Below are 16,092 nucleotides of genomic sequence, written 5' to 3'. Positions count from 1 at the left end.
TGTGAGAAAGAGAGAGGCCATGAAAAGATAGAAGCCAACTGCCTATCTAACACGCTAGGAATGCTGAAATGTACAAAAGTGTATTCAGAAAAATGAGATGTGTGGCATATTTGTGCACAATTTCATTTGCTGTGGATTTTTTTAATGCTTATATTCACAAAACTCTACAATGGTTACTCATATGTGCATGACAAGGCCTGGAGAGCACTGCTAAGATGCAAGGCATGATGTCTGGTACTAACAGTCTTTGTTTGCAGTAAAAATAATCATGATATAAATATGCATCAGCAGGGCACAGTTTAAGCCCTGCAGACATTAAGAGAAATTTCCTTTGCAGAGCCCTTGGGACAGGGACTTTTTCCAGTGTCTGTTGGTTTTCCCCTGCACTCTTGAAAGCACAGTTAGGAAAAAAAAAACAAAACAAAAACTTACCACTGGGTGTCAGCATTGAAGTGTCACAAAGTTCCCGAGGTGGAAATGTACATGTATTTTTTTTTGACAGAATTGTTATTTGTTACCGTGCATGTATTTGTTTTATAGGCAGAAGCACTGTGGTTCCACTTGTTAAAGTGTTCTCTTCTGCATTTAAGGTCCTCTTTATTGCCAGGTATCTCATACACTCCCTGCCCAGCACTATGAGACCAAATCCTGCACATTTTTATTTTAAAATGTCATGAGTTATACTATTTAAAAAAAATAAATAATAACTTACCATGTAGTTTTATGGATATTTCACTAGTAAAAGTAATACATTTTTGTATACATTTTCTACATGGTGTATAGGGTTTTAAGGGGAAATATCCATTCATGGTTCCCAAATCACATTGAAGCCAACCATATTCGTATCTTATAAGGGTCATAATTTTTTAAGGTGTTTTAGGTCATCATTAATCCAGTGGTTCTTAAAATGGTATTTGGGGACTTCATGGTTCTTGATGAGCTTGCAGATGACACAGCAATTTTATACTTTTGCACAGTTTGATTTCTCTGTTATTTAATTTCAAGATATTATGTCAGTGAGACAGTCTTATGGGAGTGATCATGGTTTATCTTATTAGTATAAACAGTTAAATAGTTCTGCGCCTGCTCATGTATAACCACAAATGTTTCAACAGATGGTGGTGCCAGTGGCAAATAAAACTTGTATCAAATGAGCCCAAGGTTATTGTCATGAAACTGTCTTTACACTTCTGGGAAAAACCAATAAGTTACTGTTCAGTGTTTCATTTTCCTCGTTAACTCCCAGCGCCTGGGCAGCTGCAGTCCCAAGGGCGCTCATCCCGGCTGAAGTGGCTCTGAAGCCCGGAAACGCTGTTTACATTATACCATATCAGAGTCTGGCTCATAGAAACACCCGGAGACATGTCACTCCAGTTATCACAGCATTTGAAAGACCACCACCCAAAAAGTCTACCGCCTAAAGTTTGAGTTCCCCGGGACAAATTGTGTCCAGCGGTCCAGCCCACCTCTCTCAACTTATTGGCGGATCTAAGTGCGTCAAGCCACCGTCTCTTAACGCGAATAGCCGATTGGTCTTCAAATTAAAGGTGTTAAAAACTGGCACGCTTGATGAATAGGGATACTTGGGCTAAGTAATGGGAAGGGGTTTATTTTGAAATGTGTACTCAGATGCTGTTTTTATTCTGACTAAATTGACATGGGTCCACGGGACTCAACACAACGGCGATTTCAAGGCTTCGAGAGAGGAAAACCAACTTTCCATTGAATTGATCCGAAAGCGTCCCACACTGTCAAACCCAACGCTTTGTCACAAGTAGGATACTCGGAGCTTGTCCAGGAAAGTTTATGGCGGATGGGATGAAAGCGCGACTCCAAAGATTCAACTTAACGTTATTCAACGTCAAACAAGAACAGAAGGATGTAAGTTTTTTTTTTTTTTTTTTTTTTTTACAAGACATGTCTGCGGTTTTGTTTCCCTACTTTTCTTACCATGCTAGAGAGCCAGTTAGCTACCCAAAGTAGTTAGCTAGCGTTACAAGCTAACGTTAGCAAAATTAGTGTATCGTTATATTAACGTTTGCCGAACGTTAGCTTCCTCACTTCTTGTTACTGTAACTAACACTCTTACAAAAATGGAGTCGTTACATGTTAAACGTATACGCAGAGATAAACCAAATACGTGCTTCGTTTATGTAATAAAATTAAACTTTCTCAAAGACTTAAAATGCCGGTTTGACCATTTAGCTATGTAACTTGCTTTGGGATAAATAAGCCAACAACTCTGATGTATTGAGAAGGCTTAACGTTTGTTAGCAGTAACTAATGCATGTCAGTTACAACTGTGAACCTGTCTCCTGGAAAGGGAATGTCAAATCCATCAATAGATGTTGTAATGGGAATTGCAATGGTGAATAACTGGTTTTGCTAGCCAGTTCAGTGCTTTGTCGAGTTCAGTAAGGATGGTTATCAAAGGCTGAAGTACGTTTCTGCTGGTTAAAAGATGACACCACAGCAGCAACTAATCTCTTGGTGATGGTTATACTGAGGTTAGGATGGTGGATGTAGCCGATCACATGAGTGTGGATGTAAATCCTTGGAAGGCATTAATACACTGTACTTAGGACAGAGATTAGGCTTTGGTCAGTGTTTCCCAAACCACTCTGAACTGTGCAAAGCAAGTTTTCATCTTCACTTAGCCACGTACTTGTGTGTTGAAATGTATAAAGGTATTATATCTTGTGAGGAGGAGGTTTAGTGACACATGTGAGCAAGGTCTGTTATTCTAATGCTAACAGAAGCCATCAGTCCTTATGTCTTTCTTTAGATTAATAGATATCAGTGTGTGTGTAGGAGATTGTGTATTCTGAGGCTGACTGGGTACACTTCATGTTGCATGTTAGATAAGGTGTATAGTTAAATCTATGTCAAAGAAACTCGCATAGTGCATCAGTTTTTGGTGTATCTACCCCTTTCCTTGGTCACTCTGCTGCTCAGCATGTTTTTTCTGATATTTTGAAACATTAATTATGCAGTTAAAAATGATAATTCAGCACTGGATGGTATTAGAAAGAGTTGCGGCCTGGTTGTGTGAAATGGGAGCTCACTTGTTTTTGGACTCACTGGGCACATGACAAATCCAGTCTACTAAGCTGTTGTAAACACAGACCAAAAGTAGGTGTATATGGGTGAGTGAGTCATGGCGATGTCACCTTCAGACACATTGTGCTTATGAGAGAACTTCACTTCTGGAACAGGAGGCCAATTTTCATCTTGTATATTGTGTTAGTCATGTACTTGGTCTTGAGCGCTTCCCTCTTCTTGAAACTGTGCCTGGTCTCACACACATAGATAAAAGCCTTTTCCTAGAAGAATGAAGATCACACGGACTGCACCTATTTCGGGTGAGGCACACACTGCAGTATTTTTGGTCCACTGAACATTGAGATTGTGATATGCATTGCGTTTTTCAACATTTTTTTCTGTGATTAGAACAATCAGAACAATTGTGTATTAGGTGATGATGAGATACTAATAAGCTGGATTTGCTTTGCAGCTTTATTTGTAGAACAGGGACTTTCTGCTCTAGCACCAAACTGTTGTGTTCAGGAGGGTGACTGAAACATTTTTCACTCTGATATAAAACTGCAGCCTGGCTATCTTGGAAATCACAATAGGCAGGATTGTGATTGAGATATTTTGGTTAATTATGCAGCTATACTCACCACTGAGAGCAACCCTTTTAGTCTTAAAACGAATAATAATGCTTGATGTTAAAGCCCTGTTCTTGTACCCCAGTGTTGTTCTCATATGCTTTCTCCTCCCTCTTTTTTTGTGACCTCCCACCTCCCTTCATGTGACAGTCACTCCTCGGGCTGTAGTAAAAACAGGCCAGTAAACCAGAGTCACCTTCCTGTCTTTATAGGAGTGTGTCATCAGTGTTTGTTCTCAGTTTGTCTGTCTTAGTCTTGTTCCTGTCAGCTGGTTTATCTCTCTCTCCCTCTTCTCTCTTCTCTCTTCTCTCTTGCCAGGCTGTCACTTTTGGTCAAGTTTGGCCTGTTTTCTTTCTCATCCTTTCATTTACTTTTAGCTCTACACCTGCCATTCTTATAAGAGAGCACAGAGGAGGGGGGTTCTTTTAGCCTCATTGACCTAATTTATTTCTAGTCAAAGTTCACTCTTGATTCAGTGCTGCCTGCATTGTGTCAGTGTTATCACATTTCATTGAACTCCTCATCTCCCTTTCAGTTATCTTTGTCCTGCTAAGTGGCTCCTCAGCCCAAATGGAATGACATTAGTGCATTCGGCCCTGGCTGCCTACCATTTTAGTTACCCAGCAGCACTCCCCTGTTGTATGATTTTCTCTCTTCTCATCTTTCTCTTCCTTTCCTTTCCTCTTGTTCCTTTGCCATCCTTGGTTTGCTTTTCATCTGTTGTTATGACTCCTGAACTTTGAACTCCGAGTCATGGCTACGCTCCACAGAGCACATGACCATGGGAAGTGCAGAACTGGGACTTTCAGCTGGCTTCTTGTTGTTGTTGTTGTTGTTGTTGTATTTGGTGGTTTTCAAAGCCAGCTAATATGTCATGAGGGTTCATGACAGCCCCAAGGAGCATAATCTAAAGTTTCTCTCAAAATGTCAGTGGAATTGCTCTATAACTTGTCAGTGTGATCTCACTTATTTAGTTGCATGTATACAAGTATGTGCATTTAGGCCTACCCTCCACATTTCAACTAGTGTTTGTCTAATATATTTTGATTAAAGGTGCATGACTCAAAATGTTCTAAGCATGTAATTTGATGGTTCAGTCTGCATGGTTTGCATCGCTAGAGTGACTGATAGATTCCGTGCTTATTCCATATTTTTTTGTCAGTTGAGTCTAAACGTCTGTCAGCCAAATGTCAGCCAACCCTCCACAGTTTTGAATAGTGCACCTTTAACTTGGTGGGTTGGAATTTGCTTTGGGTTTCACTGGCCATGCTTCACTCCTTGCTGTGGTACAGATAAGGTGTGAAAGTGTTGATTATATACTTTCAAACATATGTGCAATACTCATAATAATTACCATTTTTGTCATTATTGTGTATACTGTTAAGTAATTGGATTAAATAAAATATTCTGTATATTTTGTCCTTAGATGGTGGTAAACCACTTTTTATGGAATAGCTTAATAAATATATTGGGACACATGGCTGTACAGTTGGACAGTTCCTTGGAATCCCTTAGCCTGTTGGGCAGTCATGTTTGGTGTGAGAAAATAGTGAAGGAGTGAAGTCAAGACCAAAGAAGCCAAACAGACTGAAAGAATTCATAGGGTTGGAAGGAGGAAGACAGCTGGAGCTGCACAGTTAATCAAAATTGTATCAAAAGCGCTATATGCATAAATGCAATATCCAAATCACAGGAAGTTCACCTTTTTGATAAAGGTTGAATTTGACAGTATACCCTTATAAGTACAGTATTGTGGAGCTTCTGAAATGCCCTGGCCTACAAATTATATTCTCAAAATGTAAAAATACGTGTTGGTTTGGTGCAGACACCAGCAAAAATGCCATCATTCTCATTTTACAATTTTTTTTCCAGTGGAAAATTATGAAAATTGATCACTGCCACTAAGATGGCAAATATGTCCATCACAATATCTGTCAGAATAATCACAGTGTGTGTGTGTGTGTGTGTGTGTGTGTGTTTGTGTTTTGTTTTTGTTTTGTTTTTTTCTTCTTCCTTTTGCTTTCCTATATTGTGTAGCCATAGAGACATAAGGCATTAGGGTAATGTAGCTGTGTGTTAGCATCAATGCCACAGTAGAATAAAGGTGTGCACTTTCACAAGTTTTCAACCAAGTGGTAATGTTAACTGAATTATTCATTTATATCATACCCTGACCTTTGAGTGCCTCTTTGACAAACACTGCAATGCTTATTTATTTGGTCCACTGTATTGGAGCTTCTCTGTTACCAGTGGTTCTTGTGTAACTTCCTATTTTTCGAGGTCAACACTACAGTACTTCTATTTAATGTCAATTCAGTGCAAGACATCGTGTTTTTGTCATGTTCTTCTGTGATAGGCCAAGTATGCAGGTCACAGCTTCAGGCTGTGTCCAACTCACTTCCTGTTGGAGGCCAACCTCATCTGAACTGTTGGTTCATTGAACCAGATACTGTGTGCTCACTGTGTGCCCTCAGCTTTGGCTACCTTTTTAGGAGCAATACCTCTCTCTTCTCCATAGTTCTCTATCTGTACCACTGCTCCAGTTGATATGTTAGCCTTGTACAAGAGAGAACAGTATTTGAAAAGGGGGAAGGGTGTAAATGAGAAATCAAAGGTTTGATAACACAAGGTCACACAAGACACAACAAATATGCTAATATTTTTTTAGTACTGGAAACATTCATCACAATTGACTTAGACTTAGACTTAATTGAGGACATGATCAGCTTCTAGGTAACAAATTTGAAACCATTTCTTAACCATTTCTTACAATAAATTTCTAACTTGACTCTGAAGTGTAGGCAACAGAAAGTACATTTTCTTCTATTTCTGCCTTTCACAAACAGGAAAACATGAAAAATAAATTAACAATTTCACTGTTTACGCACTAGAATGCCATGCGTATGATCAGAAATTATGAGGTGTCTGCAATGAATTCACATTCAGTGTGGACTGAAAGTGTATCTGGGTAAGGAGTTAATAAGTGAGAAAGGAGAAGTGACTATGATTACATCATCATGCCAGGCAGTCAAGGAGCAGCAGTCAACTAAAACATGTTGCCTTGACAACAGAGCAGAGGGAGTTAGACTGGGGGAGGTGGGAAAAGATGAGAATATGCAAGTTCATTAATGAAAAACATCACACTACAGGACAATTAAGGAAAGTTTTTGGCATCCACTGGGATGTCCAGGATCCACTGTTAGCTTTTTTGGCTTAACTAACAAGGTGGCTAGTAGATGAAAAAAATTACCGGCAGACACTTTTTACCAGCCAAAAATGATAACTTGCTTTTTACTATTGAAATTTGCCATTATTACTATTTAGAATGCCTTGGTCTCAGATATTATAATAGTGTGCAGTAATTAAAGTAAATGTCACAGAATTTCCTTGATGACAGTGTGAGTGGGCGAGACAAGGAGGGGGTGCTTGCACTGGCCGTGGCAGCAGTGGTCTCTTCGGTCTGAAGTTTGCCTGTTTTCTTTTTCTTTCCTGGGGAATCCCTCCCGCAATAAATCTCCACATGGCTGGGTTTGTTTCAGCTGCCCAGATGAAAAGTACCTCACTTAATGTAATAAAAAAATGCACAGTTTGGTGACTGACTACATACTAAGCATGACACATGCAGCATGGCCGATATATAAGACTGAAATAACAGCAAACAAGCAGCTTTCTCTAGCAGTTGTAGGAAATTCTTTTTTTCCTATTGGCCAGAGTTACAGGTGGTCTCCATAATTTATTTGCCCAAGGCTAAATTTACTTGCATTTGGCAACTGGCGAGTGTTCATTTTGGACCCTGGAGAAAGGCACAGAAAAGAGGGATTAGAGGCAAGCCAGGAAAAATATCTGCTGGGAGAAGAATGATGCAGAGAAAGTAGAAGAGGGTAGAGGTAAACAGAGAAAGGGGACAGATAGCAGACCCTCTTTTCATGCCAAGGTGACTAAAACAAGAAGCAGAGATAGAGTGTGAGAAATGTGCTGTTTGCATGCTGAAGATATTAAGAGGGTGTATTTGAACTATTGTTTAAGGAATCACTGGCCAAAGAGTTCAGGCTGACACAGAGAGGGATTGTATCCCTAATACTGCTGCTTGTTTGAAAGTGAAGTGTTAAAATTGTGAGTCTGTCTGGAAAGCAGCACATTGAAATTTCCAAGGCATAAGGCTGAATTCACACAGAATCAGGCAATCCAGCTATTTGTTGCAGTCCTGTTTGGCAGTGCAGGTATGTCATTACATGGGTCATCTGACTGCCCGTTTGGTCTGAACGCTGGTTTACATGATTGGCCAACACAGTGTGATGTTAGGTTGTATTGCAAGTACAAGTGCACACAGTGACATGCAATGTCACAGTCAAAATGCACCTCCATTTAAATTGAATGAGATTCATTGCATTTTTGCCACAGTGCCTGAACTAGTGTGAAACCCTAAGAAAGCACAAGGAGTGTTTGTGTGTTTGTGTGTTTGTGTGTGTGTGTGTGTGTGTGTGTGTGTGTGTGTGTGTGTGTGTGTGTGTGTGTGTGTGTGTGATGTGTGTGTTTATTTAAAATGGTGAACCCTTTGCCCATTTGTAACAGAAGACTAGATGGATATTTATGAATTAATATAGACTGGATGATGTACTGTAGCTGGGTGACAAAGGTGGGAAATAACTGGGGGAACTTGCACACGCACACACTTGTCACTCAGACGTAGGGCTGCACGATTATGGCCAAAATGATAATCACGATTATTATGATCAATATTGTAATAACGATTATTCATCATGTCAGGGAAAGCATCTGTATTTTTATTGCACTACTTTTTAACAAACAATACGTGAACAGTTTTCAGTGCAAAATGAAACTTTAAATAAGAATAAATACTTAATAATAAAAAATAAAATTTCCCCAAGAATTTAAAATTTACCAAGGGCTAACTGAATAGGGCCCTATAAAATCCGTTATATTTTTTCCCAGTTTCCGTTTTTTTCTGTTTTAATTTTTGGAATTTCCATTTTTTACCTTTTACTCTTATTTTACTACCAAAAACGAGTGTGTTTTTAATGTAAATGACTAAAATGCACACAAATGAAATAGAAATTACACTAAATTAATTGAGGTAACAAACAGCACTTTATTTATTTATTTAACAATTACGTTGTTATAGCAATAAAGGGTGAAAATGATTTGTTATTAATGATTGAACAAAAATGACAAGAGGATGCATCAGTAATTATTTCACCTGAGGGCTGATGTTATCAAACAGACCTGTAATTTTCCCCAGACATACCTTCATATTCCACACAAAACATCATTTCATAAAAATTATGTCAAATTCCACGATATGCCGCGCTAAAAATAGATTCCGTTTTATTTGGCTAATGCCAAGATTCCGTCCGCAAATCCGTGATCGCGGAAATTATAGGGCCCTAACTGAATAAATATGCTATTACAGAGTGCAAACACAAAGTGCAACTCAGTGGAAACAATTGCAGCTGATACAGAAAAGGCACTGACATTAGGCTTAGGACTACAGGTTTTTGGCAAGAAACACCAGCCTGCCAACATTTTCTGGCTTGAGAGACGAGCGAAGGCAGGTCACTACATTTCACTACATGCGCTACCTTCTTCTCCCGACATGACTCGCTCTCATCAGTCCACCGAGTAAGTTGAGGCTGCCACTGCAGGGTGCGCTCACTTGTTATTAGGGATGCGCATTTAGATTAATTTTATAACCGAGTAACCTAGCCTGGGCCTACTCGAGTACCCGAGTAATTAGGTTAAATGGGGACATAAAATCGTTCATATACAGCGCATCAATATACCCCTGTTTAATCGAGGAGAAAACTTTTTTCACAGTCATCGTTATCTTGGTGGTAGACTGCTTTCATGTTTTATCCATGTACCAGTAGGCTAAATAAAATAGGCTAAACATGTATAAATGTTCCCTGGTGTGCGTGGTTGAATCCATTTATTAAATAAATCGGTCTCAACCAGTGTTCACGAAGCTGACGGAATAAGCAGTCTTCGGTGTGGATGCGCATAGCTAAGTAGGTAGGCTACCCTCTCTCTGAAAATTGAAAATGTATATCTATCTAGATGTTAGACTAAATTATTTATTTGCTAGCTCAATCATGTTGTTACTATAGAATATCCGCTGGAATTTTTTTTTTCATGGACCGATAGTTATAGCCTACTTCTGCCGACTTCTCAGTCATTTTTAATCTAACAGGTGCCGTGACAGCGACACAGCTGATCTTTATCTACAACCAACTTATATTAACAGTTATATTTAAATACAGGCTACTGCTTTACAGTGTCGGCGCCACAACAAACATCTGTCTTTTCTTAAACTCACCGGTCGATGTTTTATTTCAGCTGGGGCTGCGTTACTCCAATTTAACGTCAGCTCCGATTAATGTGGCTAAGCAGCAAAAGTAACAGTAAGCAGTCACATTAAGGCTGAACAGAGTTATATCATTTCAACCCCACCTTTCTGGGGCTTTTGCTAATTACCTTTTCAGGCTATTATAAATTTACCTCTGAAATAAAGACGACAGTTTTCTCAGATGTGTCGATTTATTAAATGTTCATTTCAATGTACAGATGCAAACAAATTGACAAATTAATTAAATCAATGGCCTAGGCAACTCATAAAGACTAAACAAATTAATAACGATTAATAGGCTGATTAATAACTGATTACATTAGCACATTAATAACAAGAAAAAAAGTTATAGCCGCACATCTCCATGGAAAATCTTACAGGTAGCCTACTGTCCGTGGTGCTGACTCCGCATTTCATTCTCTATTATAGCCTAGAAATTAAAGCTCCATAAAATTCACGGAGGATCTTGTTTAGCTCTTCTTTCCTTACAGGTGAGAAATCAGCTGTTTGCCCGGTGTTTGTCAGGTAGTCTTGTAGACATTTGACGACCCAAGACGTTGACCGGGCCGTACCGGCTTCATTTCCTGACCTCTCCAGCTGATCCAGCTCTTCACTCATCACTCTGTATCTCTCCTTTTTCTCTTCTGTCTTATCTTCCTCGCTCAGCCGTTTATCCAAACGTAGGTCGCCAAACAAATCAAAATTGACAAGCAAACGGTCCATTATGCAGGCGAACAAAGCTGACAGCGGCTTTTGATGGGTTTCAGTGAAACGTTTTGTGTTGCCATGGAAACCACACAGACTCAGGAAATAGCTAATATTGCGGGAGGAGTAATATAGTCAGTGATGAGGTTTTTTTTTTTTCATTTAAGCACGGCTAGCCGTACTCAATTGCTCATTTGAGCACATTCTAAATGTCTGATTGACCAATCAGATTGCTCGGTCGGATCTACCTGTTGTATAAATGTAGTTTGATCCTAAGCTGGACTGGGCACTTTTGTATGCCGCGGATAACCGAGTAGTAATTTGTAACCGAGTAGCAAATTCTCCCCTCGGATAGTCGGGTACCCGGTTAACCCCGCCCATCCCTACTTGTTATCTAGGCAGCTTAATGAAGTCTTAACTATGCATTCGCCCCCTGGTGGTTGGCTGACTGCTGGCTGAGAAAGTGCATGATTAGATACGCAGCAGGGCCCGCATTTTAAATGTAGATATCGCCAACGATCAGGCTCATTTAATCGTGGCAGCCGAAATCGTGATCACGATTAAAATTCGATTAATTGTGCAGCCCTACTCAGACGTAGCTTCAAGGTACTATCTTTTGGGTTAAATCTAGTTTATGATCGCAATAAAGAACCATTTAGACAGAATAGACCTTGGCTGTGTTAAATGCCAACAGACATTGCTTGGAATTACTTTTACAGAAGGCTTAGGGTTGATTATGTATCGGAAGCATAGGCTGTGCTGGGAAACTTCATAGGATGTTAAAAAGTTTGTGACATGAAATCTTGTGATCCAAAAAAAAAAAAAATGATGACATGTATTGTGGAGTTGGAAAAGATCTCCACTGTTTCTGTGGCAGTCTAATTGCTAAGTAATAGCATTTGTAACAGTCATCTTTGTTTTAACACTGGATGGTATCAGGTTCACAAGTGCAAGTTTCGGCTTTAACAGTTCCAGTGAGTCCAGATGAATTCCACTTGAGACATGGGTCATTCCATGTCAGATCATCAAATGGGTGTCACTGTGGTGACTCAGATTTCAATGACATTGATCCCATAGTTAGAAAACCATGTTTTATGGACACTTTTCAAATTTCACCCACTTGGGACGAAATATAGATTTTTGGCGAATTTTCAAAGTGAGGTACTATCATATGAGTTTGGTCAGTTTTCGGCGAACGTCAGTTGACGACTTGTATTTTGGCAAACCTTCAAACTTTCTTTAACTTCATTAATTTTCATCATTGAGTAATGAAACTTCGTATATTTACTAAATGAAAGGTGCTAAATCAGATTTTGCTGTTGCTTTCTGTCTAAAATATAAGCTTTTGGAGCTACTGAGGACCAAACTTTGAAGTTTTTTTCAGGCTGTGCTTATTGGGACCACTCTCTCAGAACCAAGATACACTACTCACAAAAAGTTAGGGATATTCGGCTTTCGGGTGAAATTTCAGGATGAACCTAAAATGCATTATAACCTTTACAGGTGAACTTAATGTGACCTTCTGTAAACTTTTGAATGCACATGTCCAACTGTTCAATGTTTCAGTACTTTTTGCACAAGTTGCTGTTCTCTAACAAGGAGTTTAACGGCAAAATTCACATCAGGTGTTTGATGCTCCAGCTCATCGAGGTCGTATCATTAGGGAACGGCTGCTGGAGACTGGGGTACCTCAAATGGAGTGGCCTGCACTTTCTCAGACCTGAATCCCATAGAAAACCTATGGGATCAGCTGAGTCGCCGTGTAGAGGCTCGGAGCTCTGTACCCCAGAACCTCAATGTCCTGAGGGCCGCCCTTCAAGAAGAGTGGGATGCCATGCCTCAGCAGACAATAAATCGACTTGTGAACAGCATGAGACATCGTTGTCAAGCTGTAATTGATGCTCAAGGGCACATGACAAGTTATTGACACTGACATTTTTTGTTGTGGTATATCCACCACTGTTGTTGGCTTTTGTTTCAAGAAATTGTTTGAGATGAGGAAATCACCAGTGTATGCTTCTACTTAAATGCCCTACTTTCATGGTATAATATCAGTGTAGCATGAACTTTTTATATTTTCCATAAATTTCACCCAAAAGCCAAATATCCCTAACTTTTTGTGAGTAGTGTATGTCACAAAGTTAGATCTAGTATGTTTAAATTATTTATTTCCACCCTAGAAGTAAAATAATTAGAAAGAATGTCTGGATTAAGAACCAATTCCAGCTACTGCCCTGGTAAAGTTGAAAATAATGCCATAACGTGGTAAACGGGAGGTCTAGGTATCTGACCACATATCTTCAGAGGCACACCTTGGATTTATTTCAAATTTTCACTGGATATTCTACTGTTCTGTGTGCAGTAAACAACCAAATATTGTGAGTGTGTTATGAAAATTGTAAACTGACCAAACTCATATGACAGTACCTCACTTTAAAAATTCATCAAAAATTCAATTTTGGTCAAAAATAGCTGAAATTAGAAATTTGTTCGTTTTGTTCGATATAGCTTTATCAAATGTGAGTTTTTCTTTGAAATTCCTGAGGTCATGGTGACAAATGTATGAAAATTCTGATTATCTGACATGGAATGACCCACATAGTAAACGTAAACAAAGATGTGCTGTCAAGGCTTAGGTCTATGGGAGGTAGCAGTTGGGGTTTTTAAAGAAAAAGCATTTTTGCAAATGTGGCAAGAGAGCCATGCCACAGAGGTAGCGCTAGCAACATGCTGCACTATTCACAAAATAACTCCAACCATGATTAAATGCTGTGTATTGAGTCTGAAGTATGGTTTCAGAGGTCTGTAAAGCATAGATGTTGCTTCTCTGTCAAGCTGTATTTTATTTAACAAGGAAACTAGCTAGTAGAAGTGTGGGCATCATTTTTGACATTAAACAAGTGAGTTGATACTCTGCCTGTGTCTGAACATCAGCGCAGGCAGCACGCTGGAGGTTTGTCGTCATGAGTATGTGGGATTAGAGGTGTGTTGGGTGAACAGGCAGCCAACTGGAGTAGAAATGAGATACTTTCTCACAGTTCATAGATTCTGACTTTGTACAACCAGACAAAGTCCACTGTCTCTACAGTATGTGTCTTTATGTGTGTGTGAGCAGCTGTGCATATGTAAGTGTGTGCGTGTGTGTGTGGGTGTGGCATTTCGGCCATGTCTCAGTGCTGTGCCTGCTAATCTTTGTAGAAACAGCATATAAATTGACTGCCATGAGCTTTCTCTAGCTTTCTCTATCCTTTTCCTCTGAAGGCAATAGCCTGAAACATTATCCATGCAGCACAGAGCGGAGTGTTTGCTTCTTGCTATTTGTAATCTCATAGCAAACCATCTAGATAAGAAGGAATGCATATTGCAGTGTTGTTTTTTTTCCCTTGTAGTTAGTCAGTATATGACAAGTGGTGTTGTTACTTCCAGTTCTTTATGGAACAGCATTACATAGGTCTTCTGGAACATGTTACAGAAAAGCCTTGAAATTGAAATTCATGCAAAAGGAACATTTCAAAAAGGTTGGACATGCTACTTTAGACTGTATTATGCTGTCATTCTTAGTGATGCACTGATATCAATTAAACAGAGAGGATCGGCACGATGCAAAAGGCAAAACCAACCATTGCACTTAAAGCCTTTAGCTTACAGTCGGTGCAGAACAAAGTCCCCAGTGTGCTGGTGTGAGTCAGGTAGAGTGTTGATAAAGAGCAGATTGAGCACAGCCCGCACCCAGGCAAGACTCAGCAGGACCTGCTGGATCTGTGGCTGTGATGCTGTAGAGCTGGTTGCTGCTCCGGCTCGCTCACATGGAATTACATCACTGATATGACTCAACCACTGCTTCTGCTTAGCTAGGCTACTTCCTGCTTTTTATCCCTTGGTTTGGTACACAGCCAAAATAGTGAAGCAAAAGAGGGCCCACAACAGGGGAGCACGTGTATGTGAACAGTATGAAGTTGCTATCTGATCTAGGTGTTTTTTCTTAGTGCAAATTACTGCAAGCCTAGGACAGCAGGGTGGCATAGTCTAAAGTTAGGATTCTGCCCTCAACCAGAGGACCAGGGTTTCAACCTTATTGTTGACTAGTAGTGGCCCTGCTAAAATGTCCTTGAACAAGACAATGGGCATCATTCACAAAAATGTATGTAAGAATTTTCTTCGGAATAAGTGTACACACAAAATTGCAACTGTATTCAAAACTTGTGCATACCAGCCAATTTTGTTATCATCCTCCTGTGCATGTTAATGAATCAGGATCAGTCTAAATTCACAGGTATGTGCCCATGAAGTACTTCAAAACCCATTTTCCTATGTAAAGTTTTTGTAGATAGGCATAGAAAGCTATTCAAATTGATGTGAAACATGGCTCCGTGTGAAACCTCTGCAAAACAGTAGTTTTTCAGATGTGCAGTAGAAGCCAGGAAAGGTCCACTTTTCCATTTGTTGTGGAATGTGGCTGAAGTTTTAAAAAATGGTGTAATTTAAACATGGATTCCAAAAGACAAATAACATACAAAAGCAAAAGAAGGCAATAGGTGGACAATAAACCAAGTGGACCACACTAAAGAAATACATGAAACTAAAACAATTGGATGTGCTCAGTAATAAATAAGGGCCTTAGAGTGTTTAGAATAATGTTATTCATTTTTCATGTTTTTTAATGTTGTTCTAATAAACCATTTACTTTGTGTAAAGTTTTCTATAGCCTATAGTTTTCTAAAACGCTGGCACCTTTATGATACCTTTTTCTATGAATAGTTTGAGGCAGTTTAAAATTTGTTCACAGAATAAAATTCAATTCAAAGTATTGATTAATCCAGATATTTTGCTTAAAATATTTTGTATGCATGCTTTAAGCACAGATTTATGCATGCATACTGTTTGTGAATGAGGCCAAACAAATCCAAACATGCTCAAGGACTTGTCTGTAGCTGGTCTCCCTGTGAAGACAGGCAAGCAAATTACTTAAAACTTAATGCCTTAATAAAGTATTATCTTATCATGTTTCATTATATCCCAGGGTTACACTCAGTCACAAGACCACACAAACTTAACTTCCTTCTAAGACTTGCCCTGTACTCTTCAAGTTTTTGACCTGAAGTGTCCCTGTGTGTCATCTCGGGCATATTGAGGGGTTTGAGTGATATATTTAGATAGAGGAAGTACTAGTAGTAGTCAGTGGGAAATGTTGAGAAATTTCTGAAAGCACTAAGGAATTTATCAGAAGTTGATTTTTGGCTCAGAGGAAGTTTTGAGCTTGTTGTATTAATTTGTATTAGCAAGCTGTTTCAAATAAATACATGTTGGAATAGGAATTGCAGGCTCACCTCACTAAGCAGTCATTCCAGTCAG

General features: G+C 39.3%; 1 protein-coding gene across 11 annotated transcripts in view; it reads left to right on the top strand.

Moving 5' to 3' along the window:
• tbc1d1 (TBC1 (tre-2/USP6, BUB2, cdc16) domain family, member 1) overlaps window positions 1–16,092 on the top strand; it is a 62,986-nt gene that overhangs the window by 3,314 nt on the left and 43,580 nt on the right. Inside the window, exon 1 of one of the 11 annotated variants that reach the window (XM_030058863.1) lies at window positions 1,612–1,881. The exons of the other annotated variants lie outside the window; for them this stretch is intronic. Within the exon in view, the coding sequence (XP_029914723.1) occupies window positions 1,807–1,881 (75 nt within the window). The 5' untranslated portion in view covers window positions 1,612–1,806. Of the gene's footprint in view, window positions 1–1,611; window positions 1,882–16,092 lie in introns of those variants that run through there. 11 annotated transcript variants of the gene reach the window in all.

The sequence above is a fragment of the Myripristis murdjan genome, chromosome 1 (assembly GCF_902150065.1).
Source record: "Myripristis murdjan chromosome 1, fMyrMur1.1, whole genome shotgun sequence".
Classification (NCBI taxonomy): domain Eukaryota; kingdom Metazoa; phylum Chordata; class Actinopteri; order Holocentriformes; family Holocentridae; genus Myripristis; species Myripristis murdjan.
Note: the sequence above shows the minus strand (reverse complement) of the source record. Positions and strands in the feature narration are given on the sequence as shown.